General features: G+C 36.2%; 4 protein-coding genes and 1 pseudogene across 7 annotated transcripts; 4 read left to right on the top strand and 1 right to left on the bottom strand.

Moving 5' to 3' along the window:
• The first annotated feature begins 2,335 nt into the window (after nt 1-2,335).
• LOC104790090 (phosphate transporter PHO1 homolog 5) lies at nt 2,336-6,574 on the top strand. 2 transcript variants are annotated; one of them, XM_087455710.1, is made up of 12 exons: nt 2,336-3,226; nt 3,552-3,939; nt 4,035-4,083; nt 4,184-4,255; nt 4,356-4,485; nt 4,560-4,680; nt 4,764-5,022; nt 5,107-5,211; nt 5,303-5,497; nt 5,583-5,870; nt 5,950-6,086; nt 6,199-6,574. In XM_087455710.1, the coding sequence occupies exons 1-12, from the start codon at nt 2,548-2,550 to the stop codon at nt 6,296-6,298; spliced, it is 2,523 nt and encodes an 840-aa protein (XP_087311836.1). In that variant the 5' UTR covers nt 2,336-2,547; the 3' UTR covers nt 6,299-6,574. The 2 variants fall into 2 exon arrangements, with proteins under 2 accessions (XP_087311836.1, XP_087311837.1); XM_087455711.1 differs by lacking the exon at nt 2,336-3,226 and adding an exon at nt 3,383-3,446.
• A 92-nt stretch (nt 6,575-6,666) lies between these two features.
• Nucleotides 6,667-7,447, bottom strand: LOC104793854 (uncharacterized). Its single transcript, XM_010520279.3, has one exon. It carries the CDS (start codon nt 7,351-7,353, stop codon nt 6,844-6,846), a length of 510 nt encoding a protein of 169 aa, XP_010518581.2. The 5' UTR covers nt 7,354-7,447; the 3' UTR covers nt 6,667-6,843.
• A 538-nt stretch (nt 7,448-7,985) lies between these two features.
• LOC104790088 (galactoside 2-alpha-L-fucosyltransferase) lies at nt 7,986-10,447 on the top strand. The gene is made up of 2 exons (XM_010515788.3): nt 7,986-8,320; nt 8,745-10,447. The coding sequence occupies exons 1-2, from the start codon at nt 8,044-8,046 to the stop codon at nt 10,151-10,153; spliced, it is 1,686 nt and encodes a 561-aa protein (XP_010514090.1). The 5' UTR covers nt 7,986-8,043; the 3' UTR covers nt 10,154-10,447.
• LOC104790086 (fucosyltransferase 2) lies at nt 8,745-12,703 on the top strand. 2 transcript variants are annotated; one of them, XM_010515785.3, is made up of 3 exons: nt 8,745-10,379; nt 10,705-11,073; nt 11,168-12,703. In XM_010515785.3, the coding sequence occupies exons 2-3, from the start codon at nt 10,785-10,787 to the stop codon at nt 12,598-12,600; spliced, it is 1,722 nt and encodes a 573-aa protein (XP_010514087.1). In that variant the 5' UTR covers nt 8,745-10,379; nt 10,705-10,784; the 3' UTR covers nt 12,601-12,703. The 2 variants fall into 2 exon arrangements, with proteins under 2 accessions (XP_010514087.1, XP_087311838.1); XM_087455712.1 differs by lacking the exon at nt 8,745-10,379 and adding an exon at nt 10,459-10,585.
• Nucleotides 12,704-12,853: 150 nt separating this feature from the next.
• On the top strand, nt 12,854-14,538 carry LOC104790085 (aspartic proteinase nepenthesin-1 pseudogene; annotated as a pseudogene). Its single transcript, XR_015560269.1, has one exon. The product of XR_015560269.1 is annotated as an aspartic proteinase nepenthesin-1 pseudogene (transcript).
• Nucleotides 14,539-15,219: the final 681 nt, after the last annotated feature.

Genomic DNA, 15,219 nt, shown 5'->3' with positions numbered 1-15,219 from the left:
TTAAATTTATATAAATATCAACAAAACTCGTCCCGCTATATAACTCCGTCCTGAGATATTTTAACACCCATTATATAATCTTAATTTTTAATATTTATTGTTTTGTATTATAAATATTAGATTGAGTTGATATGTTTTTTTATTAAGGTTGTAACCATTTACATTTTATAAGATTGTCGCTTCTTATAAAATTTTAATATTTATAATATTTCTAGTTTTGATTAAATATAAATATTTATAATATTTAAAATTTTAAAAGTTTAAAATATTTATAATATTTAATTTTTTAAAAAATTTAAAATAAAGAACCGGAATAAACCAAATAAAAGTTTTCCAAGCTTTCTGCTCAATTGTATTATGAATCATTTTGGTCTCTTTTATAGTATGACTCTGAACTATTGCCCAATTTTTTTAGGCGATGTGAGATATTATACCCGTATTTTTTATTCATCTATTAATTAATATATGTTTGTTTTAAAAAATTTGTGTTACATCATATGCAGGAAAAAATTACAATTTTTATCAACTAAATATATTATAGAGTAATTCAAAATAATTTAAATAGAAATAAAAATAAAAATGAAAGGGAATCATAGATTTATGTGTGAATGAAGTACAAATATTTCCTCAGTTTTTTAAATCTTACCTATAATTAACTTTGAAATTTTTGGTAACTAATATTAAAGTCAATGCATTAAATGTAAATACTTTACAAAAAGTATTTTTGAGCAAAAAGTGCTGCAAAAACTAGATTTTAACCCGCGGTACCCCGCAGACATATAATTTTTATTATAATTTATATTTTATATTGTATCTATTTGATAATATTGGATGTTTTGTAAATAGAATAATAACTAAATTTTCCAATTGTTGTGCGGCAAAATATTTATATTGTTTTTAACCCGCAACACACTTCATGACCATTCGTTTGTTATATTTATTTTTTTTGTTTAGTGTTTGATATTCTATTTTGATTTTTAATTATTATAAAAAAAAGAAGGGATCTAAATACATAATCAGTAAATTATACGCTATGATTAAGTCACATATTTCCTAATGATTTAATTAGTTTATACAATCTTAGTTAAATCAACTTAATTTTATGTCAAATATTCTATTATTAGTAGTATTAACACAAATTTAATAATATTTGATTAATTCCAACATGTCCTCTTTATAACTCATCTACTATATAACCACATTATATAGTATTTTAGACTTTTTTTAATTTTACATATTCATAATAATTAATTTTTTATTAAGTTTATATATGTTAATTATGATATTTAAATAAATGTCAATCGAAGTTTTTCTTACGTTAAGAATCAAAGCTCACAGGTTTTAGAAAACAAAATAGGAATCAAATTGTTGTTTTCTTTGTTTGCGAATGATTTAGATATTTTTAAAACACAACAGAATGTGTGGTTAAATGTATGATAGTTTCCATTTCCATATTGATTAATGTTATTTTTTAGTTGGAATGAAAAATGTAAAATATTTAGAAAACAAAATCTGGAATAATTTTAGTTATGTAAATTTTTTAGGGGTTAATGTTGTAAATAACTTTTTTAAATAAACAAAACTAAAAGGGTATAACACAAAATGTATTTCAAAAATGTTAATATAGATACTAGTATAGATAAATCCTGAATTTAATAAATATTATATATTGATTTCTTCCTAAATTTAAATTACAAAATATAATCATTTAATTACTTTAACTTGTTTTGGAAACTTTAATAAATTTTTGGCAACTTTTATTCCAGCATAGTAAATTTTCTTCATTATCAGTATCTAATATATTTTTTCTTCATATCTAATCATAACCATAAAATCCTGAACTCTACTTAATTACTGCTTTAAAATATCTCGGAAGCATATATACCGTATTAAGTTAATACCAAAATGGCAAAATCACATTCGATGCACAGATCTTAGAGCCACCTCCACCTCGTGATTAGACTCTTCCGCGAAATTAGTATAGTAAACAGAAAAGAACAAAAGTTCTAATGAATAGCAAAATAAATATATATATTTTTGTGTACAAATATATCAAAGAAAAAAGGAAAAAGGCTACTTACTCGAATTTTCTGTATATTGTAAAACTAGAATAATTCAGATTGGTATCTCAATATATTAACATTATAATCAGCTGGTGCCTGTGCGTGTTTTATTCGTTTCCATGTATCAAGGGTCCGTGGTCGGGTGTCCACACGCGCTTTGGTTGCCCAATCAGAAGTCTGAACACATTGGTTAATGTGTTTTCAATTAACAACTAAGCTTGAAAATAACCCCTTTATTTGTTTTGTTTAACCCATATTCTTAATACTATTTTATCCCCACAAAAATCAATAGAAATTGACCCCATTATTCTAATCCTTATATATATGTGACAGACCAGTCACTATATTTTCCACATCTAATATCAAATTTTCCTCTGTCTTCTTCTTCACTCTTCTTCTTCAGACACACCCACACACACATTAAAAAGAAAAACATTGACTTAAACAAAGATTAGATTTCAGACAAAGATTTTGTCTGAGACAAATGAAGTTCGGGAAAGAGTTCTCGTCTCAGATGGTGCCGGAATGGCAAGAAGCTTACATGGATTATGATTATCTCAAATCTCAGCTTAAAGAAATAATCAAATTCAAACGCAAAACCAATCCTCACGGAGCTGGTGGTCATCATCATCATCATCACCACCACGACGGGCTTCACCGGAAAATGACTCTTCACCGAGCATTCAGCGGTTTAATCTCTACATCACCACCGGAGAAAAAGAAACACCACCACGGCGGCGGACACGGCGGTAGTGGTGGTCAGATCGGACATTTCTCAGATTCCGACGACGATCTCGAGGAAGGGATTAAGCCGGTGATTGCGCCGATTATGGTTCGCTCGGCGAGTCACGGTTACCAGACGACGTTTTTGATGGCGACGGAGGAAGGAGGAGAGTACGAGACCGTGTTTTTCCGGCGACTAGATGATGAATTCAACAAAGTTGAGAAATTTTATAAAGATAAGGTTGAAGAAGTGATGAAAGAAGCTGTGATGCTTGAGAAGCAGATGGATGCTTTGATCGCGTTTAGGGTTAAAGTTGAGCATCCTGATGGTTGGCCTTGGGAGGTACGTACTGTTGAGATGACTCGTTTAGCTTCTGATGTTGCTAATTCTGCGGCTGCCGTCGCTGCTTCTACTCCCGCCGGTGCTAGATCCACCACGAGTAAGTATAATAAACCTTTCTCACTCACTATAAAATTGAAATTGATCTGTTTCTTTCTTTGGTTTTGTTACTCCGGTTTTATCGAACCGTAATTGACAAATTGACTGATTGATTAATCTCGGTTTTTGTCAAACCGAAACCGTTACTCTAGTTTTATTGGAGCGGCTCTCCGGTTTGATTATTAAGTCCGGTTTTTATCGAACCGTCAACCGTATTGAATGTAATTGATCTGTTTCTTTCTCTGATTTTGGCATTCTCAGAACACTGTCCGGTTTGAATAAACCGAGTAGCGAAATTTGAATTTAATTCTGGTTTGCGGTTGCAGTGAAGGTTGGAGCTCATCATCAAGCTCACATGAAGGCGATACAAGAAGGAGGATCGAGTAAAGCTGGTAAATCCTCTGACGAAGAAGATGATGAAAACGATGATGATGTAGAGAAAGAAGAAGAAGATAACGGCGTATCTGTCGTAGTAGCCGCCGACGATGACAGCTGTAAGCTGAAAACGGCGAGGCCACCACCGATCGAGGTTTTGGATCGTGTTAAGATGAACCATACGAAAGAAACGCCACGCTCCACCATCAAAAGCGTTCTCCAGGTCGCGAATTTGACGGAGCTTAAATTTAGCAGAGAGAATCTGAGGAGAGTCGAAGCGAAGCTTAGACGCGCCTTCGTCGAGTTCTATCAGAAGCTTCGGCTACTCAAAAGCTACAGGTGCGTTATACTCGTATGTATATGTTGTTGAATTGGATGATCAAATCTTAAAGAGTATTATGATTGATGGATTTTGAGATTCGAATTCGATGCAGCTTTTTGAATGAATTGGCGTTTTCGAAGATATTGAAGAAGTATGATAAGGTAAGATTTGGTTTTAAGACTTTGAGATTTTGAAATTTTTTTTTGTTTTTTGTTTTTGAAGTATGATTGAAAGGTGTTCGACGAAATTCCTCTGAAACAGATAACTTCAAGACATGCTTCAAAGTCTTACATGAAAATGATTGATAACTCTTACCTTGGCAGCTCTGATGAGGTATATAACTCTCACAAGGCCTTTTTGGATTCAGTTGGTTGATACTAACGTATGTATCTTACTCAAAGTGATCTTTCTCTTTTTTTTTTTTTTGTCACAGGTTACGAGACTCGTGGAGCGTGTTGAAGCTACGTTTATAAAGCATTTCGTGAATGCTAACAGGAGAAAAGGAATGAATATCTTGAGACCGAAAGCTAAAAGAGAAAGACATCGAATTACATTTTCCACAGGTGGGCTTTTCATTTATACATTTCTACATGAGATTTTGTTTGTCAATTTCTAATGTGGAATTTTTGGGTTTCAGGTTTCTTGGGTGGATGCCTGTTTTCTTTAGTTGTAGCTCTATTCGCGATCATACGAACCCGAAACATTTTGCAGGAAGAAGGCCAGAAACAGTACATGAACACTATGTTCCCTCTTTACAGGTAAAACTCTAATGTTTCTTCTCTTCTCATGACTATACATCGGAAATTCGTGGTGGAGCTTATAGTTTCGATTATTCTTACAGTTTGTTCGGGTTCATTGTTCTGCACATACTTATGTATGCTGGTAATATATACTACTGGAGGCGATACCGTGTGAATTACTCTTTCATATTTGGGTTTAAGCACGGAACTGAACTTGGTTATAGACAAGTTCTATTTGTGGGATTAAGCATTGGAGTCCTTGCGCTTCTTTGTATTCTTGCCAACCTTGACATGGAGGTTGACCCTGAAACCAAAGATTACCAAGCATTAACGGAGCTTCTTCCTCTTTTCCTGCTCATTGTAAGTCTATAAACCCAGAACCCGCTTTTATATGTGAAACTCAACTCTATTACAATAATATAACGGCATAATTTTGTGAACTAGGTTATGTTTGTAGTTCTAGTCTTACCATTCAACATCTTCTACCGCTCGAGTCGCTTCTTCTTCCTCACATGCCTCTTCCACTGCCTTGCTGCTCCTCTTTACAAGGTAGAACAGAAACTAAATTTTTCATTGATCATGAAAAAAGATATATTAATAAATGTATAACAACATATGTTAACTTTGACGTACCCTGCAGGTAACCTTACCTGATTTCTTGGTGGGCGATCAGTTAACAAGTCAGGTGCAAGCTCTTCGAAGCATCCAATTTTACATATGTCACTACGGTTGGGGGGACTACAAACATAGATTGAACACTTGCGCAGATTCAGGTGCCTACAATGCTTTCTTATTCATTGTTGCTGTCATCCCATACGGTGCTCGTCTCCTTCAGGTAAAAAAGTTTGTTCACTCGAAATCCAACCGTTCAAAACTCTCTTCATTTATAATTGTCTAAAAAAAACGCTATATGTTTGCAGTGCTTGAGGCGACTGTTTGAAGAGAAAAACCCAGAACAAGGATACAATGGCCTCAAGTACTTCTTGACTATAGTGGCCGTCTGCTTAAGGACAACTTACAGTGTCGTTGACGAGGATCATGAATTTGTCTGGAGAATATTAGCTGGGATCTTCTCAGCTATTGCTGCCATTTTCTGTACTTACTGGGACTTAGTCTATGACTGGGGTCTTCTGAATCGAACATCAAAAAACCCGTGGCTCCGGGATAAACTCCTTGTCCCTCAGAAGAAAGTATACTTTATCGCAATGGTGAGCACAAATTATAGAAAAACCTCATCATTTTGAATACTAGAGAAACTCTGAATATAACACTTCAATTTTTTCGCAGATCTTGAACATCTTGCTCAGATTTGCGTGGCTGCAGACCGTTCTGGATTTCAATTTCTCCTTCATGCACAGACAAACGATGGTTGCTGTTGTTGCCAGTCTTGAGATTATCCGTCGTGGGATTTGGAATTTCTTTAGGTGAGGAAAACATAGGTTTCTGCAAATTTTCTTCATCATGAATCCACGCTATTTACCGTCACACAACATATAGTATAACTTTCTTGGTGGGTTGTTAATGAAAAAATAACAGGTTAGAGAACGAGCATTTGAACAATGTAGGGAAGTATCGAGCATTCAAGACGGTTCCCTTGCCATTTAACTACGACGAGGATGATGACAAAGACAACTAGTTTTTTTTTCGGGTTATAGTCTTAGATTATTATGTAAAGACCGATTCATCCACATCGAGAGGAGGATAAAGCTGGTTTAAAGAGATCAAGGAGCTGTTACACTCACATAAGATAACGGATATTTGCTAGATTAACCATAGTAATTAGGGTCACTGATTTGCTGAGGCAGGTGAATGTAAGCTGGTTCAGGGAAGAAGAGTAGATAGACTCCATTAAGCAGTGTACTCAGTATATCTCATTTTGGGTTATCTTAATATAAAAAAAGTCATTAATCTATAGAGGAAATACACCTACAACTAAGTGATTGTCTCCAACTATGCAAATTTTTTTTTGTGAAAAAGAACTATTAATTAAATGCAAACACATAATTTCGTTTAAACGATTAACCAAATTAACAAAAGAAACAAAAATTAGTTTCATTGAGAAACATTCATGGGCATCAACAAAGCAATGACCTAAGTTAAAAACCAAATTCCTTCCACAAACAACAAAAGTAATAATCAGAAACATTCAAAGTTGAAATCGAAAACATTCTGATAATCTTCTCACTTTCCCTTAGTCTCTTCTTCTTCATTCTTCTTCACCGCAGCCGCAGCAGCAGCCGCAGCCGCAGCAGCAGCCGCAGCCGCAGCAGCAGCCGCAGCCGCAGCCTCCTCCCCTTTCTCCAACTCCTTTAAGGACTGAGTTAACATCGCTTTCTGCATTGCCAGATACTGTCCATAGTAATCGACGTTAGCATACATACATGTATTCAGCTTCAATCTAGCATCTAGACAACTCGTGCCGTCATCTTTCACTTCCCGACATTGAACAAATTCTTCGAATGCATCCTTGCACCCACCTTTTTTCAAAAACCGACTAAGCGAACACTCATCACAATCTTCCTCATTCTCCTTGTTAGTTTCATTCAAATTATTATCATCAGAACTTACGGTTTTAGATTTGTTCGGATCTTGCGAATCAACAGATGAATCTCCTCCTTGATGAGCAGAAAGATCGGTACCGCTTTTTGCTTTGGTCTCGGAACTCTCAGCATTCGGATTCATAGAAGACATAGTTGTGGTCTGATTTTGAAAGATGAAGTTAGGTTTGCGAGTCAAGAACACAAGTTGAATAGCTTTATAACCCTCTCTAAAACAAACCCTTAATGAGGTTAGTAATAAATTTATGGAAAATTTTCTTAAATTTTAGGAAATAATATCTTAATAATTTAGGAAGATATCCAAAAACAGTGCTATCTTGGATAACAAATTTTCCTTTATGGTATTTTAAGATTTTCCTCTATATTTATAGTTAATTTTGTCTTTTGTTAAAAATTTAGATTTAATTTAACTATGAATTAATGTGATATACAAATATATATTGACTGCTGTAAAAAGTATTACATCTTACACATGGTTTTTTGTTTTTATTTCTTATTTTTTGGTCAATGTTATAAACTAAAGAGAGATTGGAAGAATTGTTGTATATTATTCCATAGAAGACAAGACTTGGAGAATAAGAAGAACTTGAGAAACAAGCAAGTCTAGAACATAGACCTAAGATGGGCCTAATGGGTTCATAACAGTCACATTTAGGGTCAAAATTGGACATTATAAAGTTTCTGGTGTAAAATGTAATAATGTTAGAAGTAAAGACGTTCAATTGAAATATATTATATTTCCAACTAAACAATGTCGTGGAGACAAGTTCTGAATTAAAGTAATGAAGTCGGTGACTGTCTCTGTCTCCCTCAAGAGCAATCAATGGATCAGAGTCCGTATAGGAGAAGATCGTCTCCGATCAGAACCTCCACCGGCGGTTCAAAGTCCGTTAACTTCTCCGAACTAGTTCCGATGAAGTATCTCAGCTCCGGTACGATGAACCTCACGAGAACCTTCACTACTTGCTTGATACTTTGCTCTGTACTAGTAGTATTCTCAATGATCTTCAACCACCACCCATCTGATTCAAATCGGATAATGGGTTTCGCCGAAGCAAGAGTTCTCGACGGCGGAGGTTTCTCCAATGTTACCAAAATCGGTATGTGTGTTCATCCAAGTCAAAGTTTTGAACTTTATTAGTTTAGATCTCGTTCTTACACTCAAGCATTTGCCTTTATATGTCCATAGCTCCTTTTCGATTTCAATTTTACAACAAAGTTTTGATTCTCTTTAACTGAGCAAGATTGTTTGGTTTTGCGTTTAAGCTTACTGTGATTCATAGTTTAGAATCTGCAGTGAGTGGTGACAAAACCAGGTTATGTTTTATGGAGTGAATTCATAAGCTAGTTGGAGTTTTCATGGAGACTGCCATAAAAATTGAGTCTTTGTTGGTCCCAAGACTGTGTGTTTTGGTCTGAGGTGTAAAAAAGTGCTCTTTTGTTTGGTCTTTAGCTTAGAATGTTCGTTTCCTTCTTTCCCCGTTTTAGATTCTGTTTTGATATATATATATATTTTTTTTGTAGAATTAAATGATTCAGATAAGCTTCTCGGAGGACTACTAGCTTCTGGTTTTGATGAAGGTTCTTGTCTCAGTAGGTACCAATCAGTACTTTACCGTAAACCTTCCCCTTACAAACCTTCTCCATATCTCATCTCTAAGCTTAGAAACTATGAATTGCTTCACAAGCGTTGTGGTCCGGGTACTGAATCTTACAAGGAAGCACTTAAGAAACTTGATCAAGACCATATTGATGACAATGGTGAATGCAAATATGTTGTGTGGGTTTCTTTCAGTGGGTTAGGGAACAGGATACTTTCTCTAGCTTCCGTTTTTCTCTATGCGCTTTTGACGGATAGAGTCTTGCTTGTTGACCGAGGCAAAGACATGGATGAACTCTTTTGTGAGCCGTTTCCCGGTATGTCGTGGTTACTGCCATTAGATTTCTCTATGACTGATCAGTTTGATGGATTGAATCAGAAATCCTCACGTTGTTATGGAGGTATGGTGAAGAATCAGGCGATTGATACTGAGAAAACTTTGTCTTATCTTTATCTTCATCTGGTACATGATTATGGAGATCATGATAAGATGTTCTTCTGTGAAGGAGACCAAAACGTAATTGGGAAAGTCCCTTGGTTGATCGTCAAGACAGACAATTACTTTGTTCCATCTCTATGGCTCATACCGGGGGTTGATGATGAACTAAACAAGCTGTTCCCGGAGAAAGCGACTGTGTTTCATCACTTAGGTAGATATCTTTTTCATCCAACAAACCAAGTATGGGGCTTAGTCACTAGGTATTATGAAGCTTACTTAGCCCATGCGGATGAGAAGATTGGGATTCAAGTAAGAGTTTTCGACGTAGGCGCAGGTCCATTTCAGCATGTGATGGATCAGATCTCATCTTGTACTCAAAAGGAGAAACTTCTACCTGAAGTAGATACACTAGTTGAAAGATCTCGCCAAGTTAGAACCCCCAAACACAAAGCTGTACTTGTCACATCTTTGAGCTCTGGCTACTCGGAGAATCTGAAGAGTATGTATTGGGAATATCCTACATCGACTGGAGAAATCATTGGTGTTCACCAGCCAAGCCAAGAAGGTTATCAGCAGACAGAAAAAAAGATGCATAATGGAAAAGCTCTTGCGGAAATGTACCTTTTGAGTTTGACAGATAATCTTGTGACAAGTGCTTGGTCTACGTTCGGATATGTAGCTCAAGGTCTTGGTGGTTTAAAGCCTTGGATACTCTATAAACCCGAGAACCGTACAGCTCCTGATCCTGCGTGTGGCCGGGCTATGTCGATGGAGCCTTGTTTCCACGCGCCTCCTTTCTATGATTGTAAAGCAAAAACGGGTATCGACACGGGAAAACTAGTTCCTCATGTGAGACATTGTGAGGATATGAGCTGGGGACTGAAGCTAGTATGATTTTTTTTTGATTTTTTGCTCTACTCCTGTTTTGATCTTTTGATATTGTTACGAATATTTCTATTTAGCTATTTAGGATTATTTCTATTTTTCTTATTTCCTTTTCTCTTAGGGTTTTACTTTACGTTTGATTATATATAGAGATGAAGTCTAGGTTGTAAGACTCATCCAAGCAATTGAGAGCTTTGGAGGTTTCTATCGGATTAGGCCGAGGGAAGAGAACTAAGTTGAGTTTTACTCTTGTTACGTTATTGTTCTGTTTCTCTACTTTATAATAAAGGGGTTTTGATATTACTTCTGGTTTTGGGATTCTATCTCTAACAGATGTATTATTATGTGTAACACCCTCCCTCTTCTTAAATTAGCTTTTATAAAGTCAAATTTTGTGCTTTTGACATTTTCTCAAATTAGATATAAGACAAGAGCATAAAGGTTGAGTCTTTATTACCAAAGTCTCCTTTTTTTTTTTTTTTTTTTGTATTGTATTGTTGCAGTAAAACGTGAATCTGATGAATCTTTGCTTCTTCTCTTACTCTTTTTCCATGTAACAGATGAAGAAGGTAAAAGGGAGAGATCAGATTTGATTTCTATTTTCATTTTTTTGTTTAGATCTTAGGGTTTCTGAATAGAAATGTATCCATCCAGAAGAAGATTACCTCTTTCCAAAGCCATTGATAAAGAACCGGAAGAACAATTTGGAGTACAAGAAAAGAGATGCAGATTCTTGGGAGCAATGAGAATCACAGAGATCTTAGCTTTATTCATGGTTACTATCCCTGTCTTGCTAGTAATCGTAGCCATGTTTGGATATGATCAAGGAAATGGCTTTGTAGAAGCCACCAGAATCATACGAATGGAACCGGAACCAAATGTGACATCCTCAGATGATTCAACATTGCAGAGAGATCAGGAACAAAAGGGTAAGACAATGATATATATATGTTGTTTAACTTACCTTCTACTGTTTTCTTTTGGGATTGGAATGTTTATATCTTTCTTGGAATGTTCCATCAGATTCTGTAGGTTTGTCTCTGCTTGGAGGACTACTTGTTTCTGGATTCAAGAAAGAGTCTTGCTTGAGTAGATACCAATCTTACCAATACCGTAAAGCTTCACCGCATAAACCTTCTTTGCATCTACTTTCGAAGCTTAGAGCTTACGAAGAGCTTCATAAACGATGTGGACCAGGAACCAGACCATATATCAAAGCGGAAAGACTGCTTAAACTGAAACAAACTGATGATGAGGAATCAGAAGGATGCAAGTATGTTGTTTGGATGTCGTTTAGTGGATTAGGAAACCGGATTATTAGTATTGCTTCTGCTTTTCTCTATGCAATGTTGACAGATAGAGTCTTGCTCGTTGAAGGAGGAGAGCAATTCAAGGACTTATTCTGCGAACCGTTCCTCGATACCACTTGGTTGTTACCTAAAGATTTCACCTTAACTAGTCAGTTCAGTGGCTTTGGACAAAACTCAGCTCATTGCCACGGAGACATGCTAAAGAAGAAACTGATTAACAGTTCCTCTGTATCGTCTATGTCTCATCTCTATCTCCATCTAGCTCACGATTACAACGACCAGGACAAAATGTTCTTCTGCGCAGAAGATCAGAATCTTTTAAAGAATGTTCCTTGGTTGATCATGAGGACAAACAACTTCTTTGCACCATCTCTCTTCTTGATTCCTTCGTTTGAGGAAGAGCTTGGTATGATGTTTCCCGAGAAAGGAACGGTGTTTCACCATTTGGGTCGTTACCTTTTCCATCCTTCAAATAATGTATGGGGACTAATCACAAGATACTACCAAGCTTACTTAGCCAAAGCAGATGAGAGGATTGGTCTTCAAATAAGAGTCTTTGATGAGAAGTCAGGCGTATCTCCTCAAGTCACGAAGCAAATCATTGCGTGCGTTCAAAACGAGGATTTGTTACCTAAACTAAGCAAAGGAGAAGAACAACACAAGCAGCCATCAGAAGAAGACTTGAAACTCAAATCTGTCTTGGTCACTTCTTTAACAACAGGATACTTTGAGATCTTGAAGACAATGTATTGGGAAAATCCAACTGTAACAAGAGATGTGATTGGGATACATCAGCCAAGTCATGAAGGACATCAACAAACAGAGAAGTTAATGCATAACAGGAAAGCTTGGGCAGAGATGTACTTGTTGAGCTTAACTGATAAGTTGGTTATTAGTGCTTGGTCTACATTTGGGTATGTAGCTCAAGGACTTGGAGGATTAAGAGCTTGGATTCTGTATAAACAAGAGAATCAAACCAACACAAATCCACCTTGTGGTAGAGCTATGTCGCCAGATCCTTGTTTCCATGCTCCTCCTTACTACGACTGCAAAGCAAAACGAGGAACTGACACCGGTAAAGTTGTCCCGCACGTCAGACATTGTGAAGATATTAGCTGGGGACTTAAACTTGTTGACAACTCTTAATTTGAAACAAGCCAGCTGAATATTTATATATGGACAAAACTTAGATAATCAACATCGTGTTTGACTCCTTTTTGTCTAATAAATTCTTTGCTTAGCCTTCAAACTAAGTATGAGCCTAAAGTTTAAAGCTTATTAATCATAAAATTGACTGAATACTATCACTAAACGTAGTTTTAGTGGGCTTATATAAAACAAGCCCGTAATAAAGAAATCTGTTATATAACTTTTTCCAACAGTATTAGATGATGAGGAGAAAAGAAAAACGCAAAAGTTTTCTCAACTAACTTGACGAAAGAAGAGGGCTTGCTTGTTTGAATGGATCTCTTAAAAAGCCTCTCCTCATTTTAAGTAGGGAAGTTACATCAGTGTTTATCTTCTTACACGCCTAACTTTGTTCTGTAACTCTTTCTTTTTGTGTCCTAAAAACTCCTTATATAAACACTCCCTTAATCTCTCATCAATCCACTCTATCTCACACACACACACAGAAACCATGGTTTCTTCTTCTTCTTCATCATTTTCTTTACTATTTCCTTTCTTTCTTATTCTTTTCTCATGTTTAATATCACTTTCATCATCAAGCAGATCATTAATCGACCGTCCTCTTCCCAAGAACCTTCCAAGATCCGGTTTTCGATTAAGTCTTCAACATGTGGATTCAGGTAAAAACCTCACCAAGATCCAAAAGATTCAAAGAGGGATTAACCGTGGTTTCCACAGATTGAACAGGTTAGGAGCTGTAGCTGTTTTGGCTGTAGCGTCTAATCCTGATGATACTAATAACATTAAAGCACCTACTCATGGAGGAAGCGGCGAGTTTCTTATGGAGTTATCTATTGGAAACCCGGCGGTTAAATACTCGGCTATTTTTGATACCGGAAGTGACCTTATATGGACTCAATGCAAGCCGTGTACGGAATGTTTTGATCAACCAACTCCGATTTTTGACCCGGAGAAATCTTCCTCTTACTCGAAAGTAGGGTGCTCTTCTGGTCTTTGCAACGCATTGCCTCGATCAAACTGCAACCAAGACAATGATGCTTGTGAGTATTTGTATACCTATGGAGATTACTCATCCACAAGTGGGTTCTTGGCTACGGAAACGTTCACTTTCGAGGAGGGGAACTCGATTCCTGGTATCGGTTTCGGGTGTGGGGTTGAGAACGAAGGGGACGGGTTCTCACAAGGCTCAGGTCTTGTAGGTCTTGGTCGTGGACCTCTCTCGCTTATCTCTCAGCTCAAAGAGACTAAATTCTCTTATTGCTTAACCTCGATTGAGGATAGCGAAGCATCTAGCTCGTTGTTTATCGGATCTTTAGCCTCGAATATCGTCAACAAAACAGGTGCAAGTTTAGATGGCGAAGTAACCAAAACGATGTCTTTGCTACGGAATCCGAATCAGCCTTCGTTCTATTACCTTGAGTTACAAGGTATCACCGTTGGAGGAAAACGCCTTTCTGTTGAAAAGTCTAATTTCGAACTAACCGAAGATGGAACGGGAGGCATGATCATAGACTCGGGAACGACCATCACGTATCTTGAGGAGTCCGCCTTTAAGGAGTTGAAGGAAGAGTTTACTTCCCGTATGAGTCTACCAGTCGATGACTCGGGATCTACGGGACTTGACTTGTGCTTCAAGTTACCTAATGTTGAAAAGGATATTGCAGTTCCTAAGCTAATTTTCCATTTTAAAGGTGCGGATTTGGAGCTTCCCGGAGAGAACTACATGGTGGCGGATTCGAGCACAGGCCTTTTGTGTTTGGCCATGGGAAGTTCTAATAGGATGTCTATTTTCGGAAATGTTCAGCAGCAGAATTTTAATGTACTTCATGATCTTGAGAAAGAAACGGTGTCGTTTGTCCCTACCGAATGTGGAAAATTGTAGATTTTGATTGTTTTCTTCTTTTATGATAAATAAACTTTTATGCTTTGAGACAACTTTAAATGCCTCCATATTTTACACCAGTAGGTAGGTAATATCTCCGAGAAAATAGAATATATCATGTTTTTTAATTGTGTTGATATGAAAACAAGGGAAAAAAACAGAAGTAATAAATCTTTGCGAAGAAAAGAAAAATTATTTTAAACTTCTTATTGATAAACAATTATTTTAACCTAGCTAGAATAAAAATTAAGTAATTGTATATGTGTAAATTTCCATGTGTCCGTGAAACCACAATGATAAATATCATGTGCCTTGGGGTTTGTTTTTTGTTCGTCATCATTTGTTTGAGTAATAGCTACAAAAAAAACTTCTAAATATAGTAACATTATAACAAAGAGTAGTCTATTTCTGCTTATTGAAATCTCTTATAAATTGTTTTATCATTTACCGTAGATTTGTTAATCCTGTAATTTCTAGATATATAACGTAAAAGAGTGCTAATATGGTTTGGAAGGGCTTGTCCCATCATGAACAACTTAATTCGAAATCACATCGATATGATGTTTCTACGAGAATTATTGATAATAATGAACAAGAAGTATCATTATAATCATTAACCTTGGAAGCAAAGTAAAAGAGTTCGCTCAACTTCCAAGCAACTCGAGCGAGAAAGATGAAAACCATGCGTCATGCAGTTTGATTATAAAAGATGAAAATACGAACACGTCGCCCAA

This window comes from Camelina sativa, chromosome 6 (genome assembly GCF_030686135.1).
Source record: "Camelina sativa cultivar CO46 ecotype springtype chromosome 6, ASM3068613v1".
NCBI classification, from domain to species: domain Eukaryota; kingdom Viridiplantae; phylum Streptophyta; class Magnoliopsida; order Brassicales; family Brassicaceae; genus Camelina; species Camelina sativa.
This window is presented reverse-complemented; position numbering and strand designations above follow the sequence as displayed.